Source organism: Crocuta crocuta, unplaced genomic scaffold (genome assembly GCF_008692635.1).
Source record: "Crocuta crocuta isolate KB4526 unplaced genomic scaffold, BGI_CrCroc_1.0 scaffold92, whole genome shotgun sequence".
Lineage (NCBI taxonomy): Eukaryota > Metazoa > Chordata > Mammalia > Carnivora > Hyaenidae > Crocuta > Crocuta crocuta.
Genome location: NW_027528804.1, coordinates 3,445,248 through 3,461,067, shown reverse-complemented (window position 1 = coordinate 3,461,067; position 15,820 = coordinate 3,445,248). Strand labels below are relative to the sequence as shown.

At 33.7% G+C, this 15,820-nt stretch overlaps 1 protein-coding gene across 1 annotated transcript in view; it reads left to right on the top strand.

The window, feature by feature from the left end:
- TACR3 (tachykinin receptor 3) overlaps positions 1 to 15,820 on the top strand; it is a 78,865-nt gene that overhangs the window by 28,855 nt on the left and 34,190 nt on the right. Inside the window, exons 2-3 of the mRNA XM_077755712.1 lie at positions 1,631 to 1,819; positions 5,144 to 5,294. Coding sequence (XP_077611838.1) covers positions 1,631 to 1,819; positions 5,144 to 5,294 — 340 coding nt within the window. The remainder of the gene's footprint in view (positions 1 to 1,630; positions 1,820 to 5,143; positions 5,295 to 15,820) is intronic.

Sequence of the window (15,820 nt, the reverse complement as noted above, 5' to 3'; positions counted from 1 at the left end):
TATTTCTGTTATTATTGAATTGGTTGATTCTATTAGTTGATTAGACTGTTTTGGATGTTTAATACATATAATGTATATAATAAATTGCCTGCTCATGGATGACTGTCTGTAAATGTTGCTATTATTCACCAGCGTAAGCATAAGAGATAAATTATTAAACAATTTTCAGTTTCAGACAATGGCATTTTATTTTCATTGTGTGGTTCACTTTATTTCCAAAACTGTGGCACTGTTTTCATGATTTTCTTTCATACTTAACATTCATTTTTACCTCTTAGTTGTCATACATAATAAATTAAGGATATTTCCTTTAAGTAAATTTCAATTAAAGTTAATATGATGAGTCGTACATAAATAAGTTCCAATATATCCATGAAAGGTCCAATTCTGCCTAATAGTAATAAAACAAAGAGCAATAAGCAAATTTTTAAAAAATTATTCTTATCTTGAAATATTTATTCTTAAGATTAAAATGTTTTAGGCTTAAGTAACAGTCATTCTTTGATTATATTGTTGCCTTTGAAAATTTTGCATAAATCAAAATATATTTGAGAAATCCATAATAGTCAATAGCAAAAACAATTGCAACAACATTTTGCTGATAGAAATGTAAAAATATAATTAATTTTGTGTATAATGTATAATTAATTTTCTACTCAATTAGCCAGAATTTGACAATTAGGCATACTATCCAATTTAAATCTATAAACTAATTCTCCCAGACATATTGTTCATATTTTACCAAGTGAATAAAACTTGATTTTTGTTACCATATTCAGAGTTTCCAATTTCTTAAAATCATATGTGTGTTTTTGAGAGTCTCAAATATATTTTCCTATAACCATTATGTTATAGTTACATAGGAACTATGAAGATTTTCACGGTAAACCATGAATTCAATTTCAGAGGTAACAGCAAGGCATAGCCTCAGTCAAACTTGACTTATTCATTATTATCTGAATCCTGGACTTCTTGGTGATATCCTTTATGGGGACTCCTCATTTTTGTCAATCAGATAGGTGTTAGCCATATTAGTTCTCTAGAATTTTCTTCTAAAAAGTTAAACATACAGAAGATAAATGGAGGTCTTGAGGTACAGAGTCATATTTTTAAGCACTTACTATGCACTCTTCCAGTTCCATTCAATAGACATTTATGAATTCTGATAATGGGCAAGGCACAGCACCAAATAATCAATACCTTTCACTTACATGATTTCTATTGATCTTGAGTTCACCCCATGAGGTGGGTGTTCTTATTTCTATTTTTAAAATAATGAAGCTGAGTTTCAAAAAGTTTGAATAAGTGACAGAATAGGATTTGAACCTCAATCTGTCTGATTCCTAAGACTATGCCATGATTATCATTCTGCGCGGCCTCTATAAAGCAAAATCCTCATCAACTTGCTTACCAGACACAGGTAACTCCTTTGAAACTCCATTTTTAACTCTGCTAGTAAGAGAACCAACAAAATGGTTTTGTCTCTACTGAGGACTGATCAGTATGGGGGGGAGGGGAAGGGGAGTGATGGGTATAGAGGAGGGCACTTGTGGGGATGAGCACTGGGTTATATGGAAACCAACTTGACAATAAACTATTTTAAAAAATGGTTTTGTTTGTTTTTATATAGATATATGGCCATTATTGATCCCTTGAAACCCAGACTGTCTGCCACTGCAACCAAGATCGTCATTGGAAGTATTTGGATTCTAGCATTTCTACTTGCCTTCCCTCAGTGTCTTTACTCCAAAATCAAAGTCATGCCAGGCCGTACTCTTTGCTATGTGCAATGGCCAGAAGGTCCTAAACAACATTTCACGTAAGTTAATTCTCTATTGTGGTTTTCAATTCAATTTATTGAGCACTTGAAGAACTATAGGTTGGGAGCAAAAACTAAGCAAATAAGATATAAACATTTCCCTCAAAGGGTTCATATGTTACTTGGGAAAAGAGACATATTGAATTATAATAATACATGGGGTGTCTGGTTGGCTTAGTTGGTAGAGCAACTCTTCACCTCGAGATTGTGAGTTTGGGCCCCACATTGTGTGTAGAGATTACTTTAAAAAGTCTTAGAAAAAAAGTTTAAAATACTACAATATAATATGGTCAATATGTTTTGTAAGTTACAAAGGTTTCTAATAGGAAAAAGGGGACTTTTATATGGGGTAATTCTAGAGAGTTTCTTGGAGGAAGTGATAAAATCCCTGGAAATGAAAGCAATGCACAAAGGAAAACAGTTGTTAATGATTGAGAAAAGAATGGCAAGGGAAGAACTGAAGCCCAAAGGTGTTGATTGTCCTTTTATTTATTTATTTATTTTAATATTTTTATTTATTTCTAGAAGAGAGAGAGAGCGCGTGAGCAGGGAGGGTCAGAGAGAGAGAGAGATACAGACTCTGAAATAGGCTCCAGGCTCTGAGCTGGCAGTCAGCACAGAGCCCGATGGGGGGCTCGAACCCACGAAACGCGAGATCATGACCTAAGCGAAAGTCGGACGCTTAACCGACTAAGCCACCCAGGTGCCCCTTTGATTGTCCTTTTAAAGGCCTGGCAAGGGAAAGGCAGCTCTGGTGGGTTCTTAGTTGTGCTCCTTTGTTTTAGCATTAAAGAAACATAAACACTAGGTTGGAAAATAAATATGAATGCTATACAATAGAATTTGGTATTTCATGTTTTAGACACATCTTAAGGAAAGCAAAAGGTGTGTGCCAGGGTGGCTCAGTCGGTTAAGCATCTAACTTCAGCTCAGGTCATGATCTCACAGTTTGTGGGTTCGAGCCCGGTGTCGGGCTCTGTGCTGACTGCCAGCTCAGAGCCTGGAGCCTGTTTTCAGATTCTGTGTCTCCCTCTCTCTCTGACCCTCCCCTGCTCATGCTGTCTCTATCTCTCTCTCAAAAATAAATAAAAAAACATTAAAAACTTTTTAAAGAAAAGCAAAAGGAAAAAAAGTAAGTGGGCAACTGTTTGCATTTTTATTCTGATAATTTAAATTTTAATTCAATAAAATCTAATGTAGTATCCTGCTGTTTTCTTTTAAAAAAATAAAAAATGATGCAAACATAATGGTAATCTTTTATTAATTTTTTAAATGTTTATTAATTTTTGAGACAGAGAGAGAGATAGAGCATGAGTGAGGGAGGGGCAGAGAGAGAGAGGGAGACAAACTCCAAAGCAGGTTCCAGGCTCTGAGTTGTCCGCACAGAGCCCGACATAGGGCTTGAATTCACAAACCATGAGATCATGACCTGAGCTGAAGTCTGACGTTTAATATAACAGTCATCTTTTAAAGCAGAGAATTTTATTAAATTTTTCCCAAAGTCCAGATTTGTTTTTAAGTTTTTATTTTAATTCCAGTTAGTTCATATACATTGTTATATTAGTTTCAGGTGTACAATACAGTAATTCAACACTTCCATACATCATCTGGTGCTGGTCAGGAGAAGTGCACTCCTTAATCCACCTTTCTAACCCACCCCTTCTCGCCCACCTCCCCTCCAGTAGCGATCAGTTTGTTTTCCACAATTAAAAGTCTGTTTCTTAATTTCTTTGTCTCTCTTTCCTTTTGCTCATTTGTTTTTTTCTTAACTTCTACATATGAGTGAAATCATATGGTATTTGTCTTTCTCTGACTTCCCAGAGTCCAGGTTTTTCAAGAAAAATGTTAGGAAGTATTTATTGAAGGAAAAGGAGGCAACAGTTATTAAACTGAGTACTGCTATTCTATCTGATATTAATAAATCTTAGCTGTATAACAAAATAAAATTAATTATAATAATTAAATTATTTGTTGACTGAATCACTTCCCACTGACTGTAACTCAATACTTAATAAGAAATCAGGAAACGGGAAAGCAAGGAGGTTTGAGATTCCCTTTACACAGAAACAGGTATTGAGAAGACTAGTATACCAAATTCTTTAATTTCTTTAAAGCCTTCCTAAGACAGAGGAAGCTACACAAAACTTTATATAAATTCTAATTGTATGGTGATATTATCAGTTGCCCTCCTATTCCTCCCTAACTGCATCTTTATCATTTTTTAAATATTTATATATTGGGGCACCTGGGTGGCTCAGTCTGTTAAGCGTCCGCGCTCGGCTCAGTTCATGATCCCATGGTTCGTGGGTTCAAGCCCCACATCTGGCTCTGTGCTGACAGCTAGCTCAGAGCCTGGAGCCTGCTTCAGATTCTGTGTCTCCCTGTCTCTCTGACCCTCCCCTGCTCACGCTGTCTCTCTCTCTCTCTCTCTCGATCTCTCAAAAATAAATAAAACAATAAATAAATAAATATTTATTTATTATTTTTGAGAGAGAGGGAAAGACAGGAGAAGGGCAGAGAAAGAGGGAGCAGAGGATCAGAAGCTGGCTCTGTGCTGACCGTGATAATGTGACTTGAGCAGGAGTCAGATGCCTAGCTGACTGAGTCACCTAGGTGCCCCGACATCCTTATCATTTTGATTGAAATTTATGAAAGCATAGAATTTAGTTTGCTAATTTATAGTATCATGACACTGATGTGACTAACACACCTGTATGTTATTTACCAAATTAATAATGCTATCAAATGTGTCATGACATTAGAAATGCATGTAAATGTCTTTACCTGATTTTTAAAAATTATAGTCACATATCTGTGGATCCAATGTGGCTTAGAATATCTAGTTAGATTTTTTTATTTGGATAAAAACCAATGTATTTCAAATATGACTGATGTTGCAGGGGTACATATTATAATCTTATGAGAAAGCACCTGCCAGTTGGTTTGTTCATTCTGTCTCATCTCTTTCTCTCTGATGATAAATTTAATTAGTTTAGCTCAACCATTACCAAGCAGAGAAATGGCATTCATCCAGAACCGCTAGGCAAGGAGAGTGTGGGCAGTTTAAATTAGCACGCAACGCAGCTATACTTTTTGTACATGAATCAAAGACTGACAAGGATCAGCTGGTAGCATTTGGACGAATGTAGTAGACAAGAGCATGATATTTTGATAGACTTGTGAAATGAAGACTTGGAGAAAATGTGGAAATAATCTTTGGAATTTTCAATTATGATTTAAAAGGAACTGAATTCAAAGTTCCCCACATACTGCATCTCAAGACGCTCTTCAGCATATGTTTGTTGTTTGTTTTATTTCTTGCAGTTACCATATTATTGTCATTATACTGGTGTACTGTTTCCCATTGCTCGTCATGGGTGTCACATACACCATTGTTGGAATTACTCTTTGGGGAGGAGAGATCCCAGGAGACACTTGTGACAAGTACCATGAGCAGCTAAAGGCTAAAAGAAAGGTACTGTACATAAAATTTTACCCAGCATTTGTGTAAGTGGCCCATCAGAGGGGAAAAAGCTATTTATGGTATTTTAATACAATACGATTTAATACTTTACTCCTATTTTTTGTCTTCTTCTTTCTTTTTATCAGCCTTTTCTTTTTAATTTCTTTTTGTCTTCTATAAGCACTGTCCATGTACAGAATCAGTCTGAAATAGATAGTCAATTTTTTACAGGACTTTTATTACCTTTTATAGAGTATGCTCAATTCCTCCACCTGAAACTCCTGAAATTTGACTTTAAGTCCCAGTGCTTATATTTCTGCAGCTGTAGTTCTCTTTGTCCTTTACTGAACAGAATGCCTCTGATGTTCCCTAATCTTCCAGCAGCTTCCTTTATCCCAGGGATCTCTCTTAGTGAGTGCTGTAGTTTCCTAGTATCTATCTGCCTATCCCTCTCCCATGCCTCCTGCCCCTCCCCTCCTCCCTTCCCCACCTCTCCCCTTCCTCATCTCCATCTGTACACAGCTATCATGGATGTCTGATTAAGAGATGAGAGCTGCATTAATACTCTTCTACAACTTATGGGATGCCATGAAAAAGCTTACTTTTGAACAATTCACATTTTTTAAAAAGCCTCTAAAGATTATTATATTGACATTTTACTAAGATTATTTTTTCATTAACAATATTTTTAGTATCATCATGTGACTCAATAAGCGAGATTTTTAAAACACGTATGGAGTTAAAAAGAATCAAGTTATCTATTCCATCTTCCTCTCTAGTTGATGTGTTCCTAATGCAAATCAGAGATGCTTTCCCAAAGATAAAAGAGTCCTCCTGATTATGCCAATTATTATTTATTCCATTTATGATTCACTTATTCATGTAGAACTACTACCCACTACATGGACACTTACCTTAGAAAACACTCAACAATTTAAAAACCACTTACCTACAAACACTCACTTAACAAAGATCAATCAAGTTTTAAAATCTAATGTAGAAAATTGATTCTGTTTTAGTACTGATATGTTTTTCCTCTGTTATTGGTAAATAGTGGAACATAAGACTTATGTTCAGTTAATATTTCACCATGGTCTCTAGTATTTGGAAACAAAAGAGTAAGCATGAAGTTCACTTTTAATTTAGTCATTTCAACCTATAATATTATGGATTTATTTCTCTTTCAAAGCACTACTTTAAAAATGAAGTCCACAAAAAATTAAATTATGCCTTTCATGTTTAAAAAGATAAAAATAAATAATAAAAAAACTTAAACCTAGAAAAATTTCAACAACATGGTGACCTTAAATTAAGAGTTTCTCTTTCTACTTTGTAATTTCAACCCTCACTTTCTAACATCTTGCTCATATTGCAAGATACTCTTTGCAGGTACTATTTCCTTATAACTATATTTAAGGTATCATCACATTAAATAACTGATGTGTATTTCAGAATAATGTCTGTCTTTGTACTACCCACCTAGTTTCCCATCTTTCATTTCCTTCTTATGGCTTAGGTATATTTTTTCTTTTTTAACATTTTTTCCCTGTTTACTCCTAAACAAATTAAAATAAGCCCAGTATTTGTTGATTATAGTTCTCTTTTTCTTATATACATGTAATATTTTCTAGCAAGAAATGAAAAGTTAATCTGAGTGCTCCTCTTTATTTTTTATTTGAGTCTCAGGGGCAGGAAAAGGAAGAGAGAGTATTTTTGTCTTTGCCCTCATATACCTGATGAAAGTAAGGCATAAATACTTAATTTTTATTTCATTATTCTTTGATTTCAAAGTATAAATTCAATTCAAACTGAGAGAATGACCCTTCTAGAACATTTCAAAAAAATCAGACATTTAAAAGTTCCAGTCCATATTTCTCTGAGACAGTGTTCTGGGCTAAAATAATACAAAATGAAATTCATGCCATGGACTTCTCATAATAAATCAGCTTGTCCTTGGATTTCTTTCACAGACATTTATTAGTATGGTCATCAGTATCTCAGAAGCAACACTCGTTTTGTCTAAAAATTTAAAATTTCAAAATTGAGCTGGCTTTTCTTTTAATTTCTTTACTTGTATCTAAAATTAAAATGTTGTCTGATATGGCTTGGAATATAGTTTTATTATTTAGTAATCATGTTTTGGTTTTTTTTTAAAGTATGTTTATTTTTGAGAGAGAGAACGACAGGTAGGAGCAGGGGAGAGGCACAGGGAGAAGGGGAGACACAGAACCCAAAGCAGACTCCAGACTCCAAGCTGTCAGTGCAGAGCCTGACACAAGGCTCAAACTCATAAACCATGATCATGCCCCAAGCCGAAGTCAGACACTCAACGAATGAGCCACCCAGGCACCCCATATGGTTTTTATATTTTAATATGAAAACTTGGGTCAAAAATATAAACCCTACTCTAGATGAGCATTTTTAATTACATGCTATATTCTTATAATATGATAATATGCTATTATCAAAGAGTACATCTTTGATAATATAGATTGGACTTCAGAGATTAAACAAGAGAGTGCTGGTTAAAATAGCGCAAATTCATCATGACTGTAGGGGAAAACAACTCCATAAGCAACTCTCAGCCAGCTTCCTGGTAATAAATGAGTAGTGGAACCCCCAAATACACGTGAACAAGTATAAATGAAAGCTTATGAAATTTTATTCAAATCACTGAAATCTTTGCAATTGTTGAGAAACATTGCTTTCATTCCTCTTTCTCGTCCAATCTGTAGAAATTATGCTCAATTTCAAGTATTGATTAAATTCTCTGACGAACAGTCAATAAAATAAATTACTATGTCTAAGTTAAAGATAATTTATCAATCTAAAAATTAAACTAATATGAAACTTTCGATAATTGAAGATTAACTTTCCTGTTCAATCTTTACATACGTCCTACATAGGTATATATATTGGTTGAAAATAATATCAGTAGTTATAGCCAACACCAGGTAAAAAGACTAAATATTAGTCTTGAGAAATGAGTTAATACTTCTGGAAATGTTTCCTCATTAAAACTGGAGTGTTGAAGCTGAAAATCAGTATTAAAATCTGTTGGCTCTAAGAAGCTCACTAAACACTAGGAGGTAATTGGTAGGATTGCCTGACGTTTGAGTCACATATATAGAACTAGACTTCCAAAAAAATGTTAATAATTACATTAACAAACTCTTGTATAAGTGTATTTTACAACTTCAAAGCACATTTTATACCTCATTGCACAACCAGGTATCCCTAATTTATAGTAAATATTCTAGATTTTAAATTATTTATGTTATATACCCACTGGCTTTCAATATAAGTCAATTTAAATATGCATATTGAAATAATAATGTACCTTTAATATAATAAAGTGGTTAACAAGAATTTTGGCACTTTATTTAATTTTTTAATTTTATTTAAATCCAAGTTAGTTAACATATAGTATAATAATAATTTCAGGGATAGAATTTAGTGATCCATCACTTGTATATAACATCCAGTACTATTACCAAGTGCTCTCCTCAAATGCCCATCACCCATGCAGCCTATCCCCCGCCAACTCCCCTCCAGCAATCCTCAGTTTGTTCTCTATATTTAAGAGTCTCCTATCGATTGTTCACCTCTCTCTCTTTTGCTGCTTATTTTTCCTTCCCTCCCCCTATGTTCATCTGTTTTGTTTCTTAAATTCCACATTATGAGTGACATCATATGATATTTATTTTTCTCTGAGTTACTTCACTCAGCATAATGCATTCTAGTTCCATCTTCATTGCTGCAAATGACAAGATTTCATTCTGTTTGATCACCAAGTACTATTCCATTGTATATATACACTACATCTTCTTTACCCATTCATCATTCAATGGACATTTGGGTTTTTTCCATAATCTGGCTACTGTTGGTAGTCCTATAATAAACACTGGGGTGTGTGTGCCCTTTCGAATCAGCATTTTGTATCTTTTGAGAATCTCAGCACTTTAAACAAAAGTATTTTCAAATAGTAGCAAATTATAAAGTATTGATTAATATCACACAATCCCAAAAGTCTTGGCTCTCATTAGTTCTATTTATTTTTGTAGTAATTGGTTAATATTCTTGCCAAAGCCCTCCTTCGGGAAATGTGTACTATTTCATACATTGCTATAATATTCAAATTGAAAATTGAAATTGAAATATTTTTACAAAATTTTAAGACAGAATATTTTTCTAACATAATCATGTTTACTGAACTTGTTATACTAATTCTTACATTCCATTGTGAGAATAATTGTCTGGAAGAAAAAAACTGACCCTGGTCTACTTTATTCTACTTACTGGTGGATATAGTCACAGATTTTGGCTACCTGTTAAAATCCTGGCTAAAATACCACATATGAAAGCAATCTACTTGAAGTCATAACAATTATACACCAAAATTTGAAACTGTATCTATTTATGTTGGCATATAAAAGGTCAGATTTTTAATATCTAGTGTAGGGGCATCTGGATGGCTCAGCCAGTTAAGCGTCTGACTTCAGCTCAGTTATGATCTCAGGACGCCTGGGTTTGAGCCCCATATCGGGGCTCAATGTTGACAGCTCAGAGCCTGGATGGAGCCTGGTTCAGATTCTGTCTCCACCTCTCTGCCCCTCCCACACTTGCTTGGGCACTGGCGCGTGCTCTCTCTCTCTCTCTCTCTCATATACAAATTTAAATATCAAGTGCATAACTCACAAGCTGATTTAAAATACATTTGCAGTTTTAAATAAATCAATCCTAAAAAGATAGCTCTGATTAGAACCTAAAATTCATGAATCCCTTCCTTACTGCTATTCTGGATTAAAATCAAATGCAGTCTAAGGAGGAAATGAGTAGGGGGTGCTAACATCTCATATTTAGAATATTTTGGTAAAAGAAATCAAACATGCTTTGACTTTTTTCAGCCTTGTTCATATTGTTCCATTTCCTTCAGTTTCTAGAAGTAAGAAAACTAGAGATGCTATCTCATAAGTTGTTGTAATGCTTATTTGGATTAGGATCTTATCTACAACTAAATCTACACAGCTACCATTTGAACTCATTCACTTTGGAAACAGAGAAGAGTTGCTTTCCATCTCTCTCTCACAGTATGCTCATAAATTGAGCACTTTTTGGCAATGTGGGTGAAAAAAAAAAGCCGTGACATTCCCCTATAAATGATATTAAATTCTAGGCAATGACAAAATATATTCCAAAATATATGTGTCAGTCTTCTGGCACCTTGAAGTAACTCTGTAAAATTTAAATTCCAGAAGCCCAGTGATTAGCAAGATGGAAAAAATAAATTATACTTATTACTAGATATATGCATTGGACATAAAATATAGCTTAATACTTTAATTATATTTATTAAATGTATCTATAAGAAAAATAAATGCCTAGATAAGAGGATGAAAACCAATGATAAGAACTATATCGGATCAACTTTAATTCATTCATCAAAGGTGATTTATTAAAAGTTCCTATTGTGGAAAGACCATTGACAAAGTTAGTCAGATATCAGAAAAAAACATGCTGTTTTGTGATATTCTTATAAATTGGGTAAAGAAAAATGGCCCTATTGCAAATTGTATTAATATTGATTGAATTTGGATGCTCCACGTGTGCTGATGAATAGGACGAAATCAGTCTAAATGGAGGGTTTGAGGGGAATGCCACAGAGCTCTACTCTTAACACTAGCTCATTCAGAATTGATTAGTAACATGAATATTAATTCTGTGGCCATAATAAATAAGTCTACAGATAGAGAATATTGGATGACTGAATTAACAACTAGGAAGGCCAAGAACACAGTGCCATATGCATGATAGTTTGTCTACACTATGTGGTCTTGTTCCCACGGCTGACCAGAAACAGCAGGGGCTTAAATGTCAGTGGTGTCTATTCTAGTTACTGCCCTATCAAAATGTGATCTTAGATACATCTCTTTAACTATATTAGGTCCTGCTTACTGAAGACTATGGAGGTTTGAAGAAGGGATTAAATTTTAATTTGGGATTAAAATTCTTTGGTTTTAATGCCTAGCATCATGCCTTTACCTAGCAAGCCCTTGATTCTTATTGGTATTTTCCTCTTCTCATGCCATTGTCTATCATTTTCAATATGGAGAACCTAAAATTGAATGCAGAATTCAATTCTGGACATTTACACCTCACTCTCATTTTACTCCTTTAAATAAATCAGGGATTAGTATTTAAGATGGCTGCAAATTTTATCAAGATACAGAGTCGAAATAAATTACATTAAGGTTGAAATCAGTTTCCAAGAAGCCTAGAGTTGCTTGTTTTTTCCTATATATTAATTAAACAAAAAATATAAATGAAAAATTTCCTGCGATGATATTAAACCAAAGTAATAACAATAGCTCAGCCAAAGGGGGGAAAAGAGTTACTTTCAATTTTTCAGATTCAGCTTATAAACTTCTTATTCCTAGAAAATTTCCATTCAAACAAGGTGAATCAATAATTTGATAGCACATTTCCTTCTCTGTGTTTTAATATTTACATCACATTTTATGATATTAATCTGAAATTTGTTCCTAACAATTGTTTTCCTTTAGCTATGCAGCTATAGCAAATAAAGTAACACAATATATGCACATTTTTCTAAAAGAGAACTCACTGTACAATATCAGCAGTGGCAAATGTTTAGATTAATTGAGAATCTGCTAAAATGTTGGCTTTGTGAATAAACTAGAAGTTTTATGTCTGACTCTTTCCCCATAAGCAATTGTTTTATCTTTATGTACTTCACTTTGTTGCAATCAAAAAACTTGATATTATCTATATGATTTAGACTTTAAATATTAATACATTATGTAGATGTACAAGCTTGTATATAATGCAGTGTGACTTTCCTATCTTTATGTCCTTCCTTCATTTCTATGCCTCTGTGACACATTTACACTTATTTCCATGCATCTTTCCTCAATAACTTGGTAAAATAATTTTATTATTCATATTATTAATCATAAAACCATATATCCCTTTTGAAACAATTCTATTTTAAGAAATATACATGTTCTTATGTGTTCTTTCTTTTCAAATGTATATTATCATCCAGGTACAAAACCAGTATTTTAGTAGTAGGATTTTCTAGGGAAATGAAATCAAGAACTATAAAATATATTTTTAAGTTTTTGTCATGTGCCACAAAATATCTCCTCCATAAAGAAAAATAAATACTGTAAGCACTTTTATATAGAAGTTCTTGATAATTTATCAATTAATTTTCATTCAGGCACTTTGAGGAAAGTTTGTGCTTTGGCTGGTGGATCAATGAGAATCATTAGAACATATCTGCTTTTATAATTTTGGAAATTATCTAAATATTTTAGTCCATCAGGACATGATAAAAATGTATATCATTGAGTCTTTAAAAACCTTACTGTCTTCAAGGAAAAGAACAAAGATCAAAACAAAGTCAAAAAATATGTGAAATTTATGATAGATAGGAATAATATTACTATGAAGTACTTCTAACTGAAACAGTGAAGCTTAAAGAAAAATACCTGTTTGGTCTCACTAACTTCTACCCCCTCGGGGGTACAGTCCGGGGGTACAGCCAGCAATCAGGAGTGCCTCCTACACCTAAGCTTTGCATTGACTGCAAATGCCACTTGGTTTAAAACCTTTGATTAAATCTTCTACCTGTTCTCTATGGGTGGCAGTGAATAGGAATCATTTTTTAAAGCCTAGAAAAGTTTCTATATATTTCTTCCTGCTTTTCCAGTAATACTCAAGAAGAGCAAGGGTTTACTCCTTTTTGAAAAAATGGCACTTTAGGAGGCAATATCTACAGCTCTTCAGTGCTTGGCAATCACTTGAAAAGATTTCTTGATGGATTACCCATTAATATTTCTCATTCTGCAATCACAGGTGCAGGGAAGATGTGGACCAGTTTCAGAAATCATGGATTTCTGACAACTAAGCTTAGGGTATGAAATCTATAACAAGTGTTACAAAATCAACCTGCAGGAATCTGTTGCATTTCTATACACTGATAGCAAACTATCAGAAAGAAAAATAAACACAATCCCATTTACAATTGTATCAGAAGGAAGAAAATACCTAAGAACAAATTCAACCAAGGAGTTAAAAGACCTGTACACTGAAACTATAAGATACTGATTAAAGAAATTGAAGATAACACAAATAAGTGGAAAGATACTCCATGCTCATGGATTAGAAGAATTAATATGTTAAAATGCCCATACTACCCAAAGCAATCTATAGACTCAATGTAATTCCTATCAAAACTCCAATAGCATTTTTTACAGAAATAGAACAAACAATCCTAAAATATGTATGGAAACACACACACACACACACACACACACACACACACAAAACCCTGAATAGCCAACTATAGCAAACTTAGAGGTATCATAACCGGAGGTATCATGATCCTTGATTTCAAACTACATTACAAATGTATAGTAATTAAAATATTATGGCATTAGCATCATCAATCAATGGAACAGAACTGAGAGTCCAGAAATAAACTCAAACTTGTATGGTCAATTATTTTACAACATAGGAGTCAAGAATATAAAATGAGAAAAGGACCGCATGCTCAATAAATGATAATGGGAAAACTAAACAGATACATACAAAAGAATGAAACTGGACCACTGTCTTACAATTCTCAATACTTCAGGACACACAAACACACAAATGTACACACGAGAATACTATCAATTATTTTAGGTTTTACAAAATTACTCTTTATATGGATAGATGAGATTGAATAAAACTCATCAACTGGTGTGTGTTATCTAAAACTTAGATCCAGCTGAAGTTTATTTAGATAAGTTGTGGAATGAGATTCGAGTTTTATTTTCTGAATGCTTCTCTGTTGTATCTACTCTATTTATTACATAATCCATCTTTTCCAACATTAACTAAGATGTCACAATTATCATATTCTAAATTCTCAAATATGTTTGAGACTCAGTTGACTTTCTAATCTGTTCTATGGAGCTGTTCATGCTTATCACTACATTGGTTAAATTAATGAAACTTTATAATGTATTTTAATATCTAATAGGGCAACTCTGCACTCCATTTGTCTCTTTTCTTTCCAGACTCTTCTTAGCTATTTTTACTTGTTTACTTTTACATAAAAAATTTATAAAAACATTTTGTCTATTTAAAAATGATTTTTGTTTTTGGAATTAGATGATAACATTTATTAACTTAGGGAGAACTGGACATTTAGTAAGGAGAAATGGAAAGGGCTGACAAGTGGATAAACCAATAGCTTTCTTTTATGTTGCTTGAGACAATTGAATGTAATGACGGGGAACAGAGGTTCTCAGTGTGCCAAGTTCAAATGCTGACTCTGGGGCATTTCTTGGGCAGTATAACCTATCTGAGCCTCAGAAAGGCTACAACCCCTATAAAAAGAAGTGAAAAGAATAATAAGTGCATGCCCATATCCATGTGGTTGTATAGAGATTAAATGAGGCAATACATGTTAAGTCTCCAAAAAGTGCCTAACTCCTAGAACTGTTCTCAGTAATTGATATCTATTACTTTAGGCTCTTTACCATGAATATATATGCCAGAATTATAGAGATCAGAAAGCATCATGTGGTAGCAAAGCAAAGAGGCATAAAGTTGGCCATTTGTTTTTTTAAACATAATATTGACTTACATTGTGTGTGTGCTCTTAATCCCCTTCATTTATTTCATCCATCCATCCACTCCCCTACACCGACATCCTTCCACATATATATTATTTAATTCTCACAATATCTATGTGAATTTTTCTTGCCTTACAGAAAAATGAAACCAAGTATCAAACTCATTAAACTGGGAAGTGGCAGAACTTGGACTTGAATCCTGGACACAAGTTTTAGGGTTGTGTTCTTTTAGAGACCTAGTTGAAAGACCCAGGTTTCAGAATGGATACCTTATGTCTATTACTTGTATTATACAAGATGCATTCTTATATATTGTCTGTACTGACCTTCACAATTTCCCTAGTAAGTAGGCCTCATGGAAGGTGTTTCCTTCCATTCAATAAATCAGGAAACTAAAGCTCTAGGAAGATGAAAATTTGCCCAAACTTATACAGCTGGTAGTTGTGCACATGGAGCCCATTCAGTGCTACGGAATGCAAGATAACCATTCCTTCCATTACATTCAACGCAAAGAATTGGCAGCTACCCTTAGTCAATATTTTGCTCATTAAAATTTTCTGCCTGGTCATTCTGTTACACATCCCGACTTACTCAGAAGAGTGTTATCCAATAGAAATTTCTTCAATGAAGAAAATGTTCTATATCTGCTGTGTCCAATGTGATCATCATTAGCCACGTGTACCCAATGAATGAACACAAAGTACAGCTACTATAACAAGAAACTAAAATTAATTTATTTTATTTTATTAATGAAAAATGAAACTCAAATCACCACATCTGGGTAGTGACTGCCTTATTTTCATCAATGCTGCTCTAAAAAGGCATAAGAACAATAAACCAACGAATTATTTCACAATGAGTGTTTACTCCCATTTACTGTGATAATAT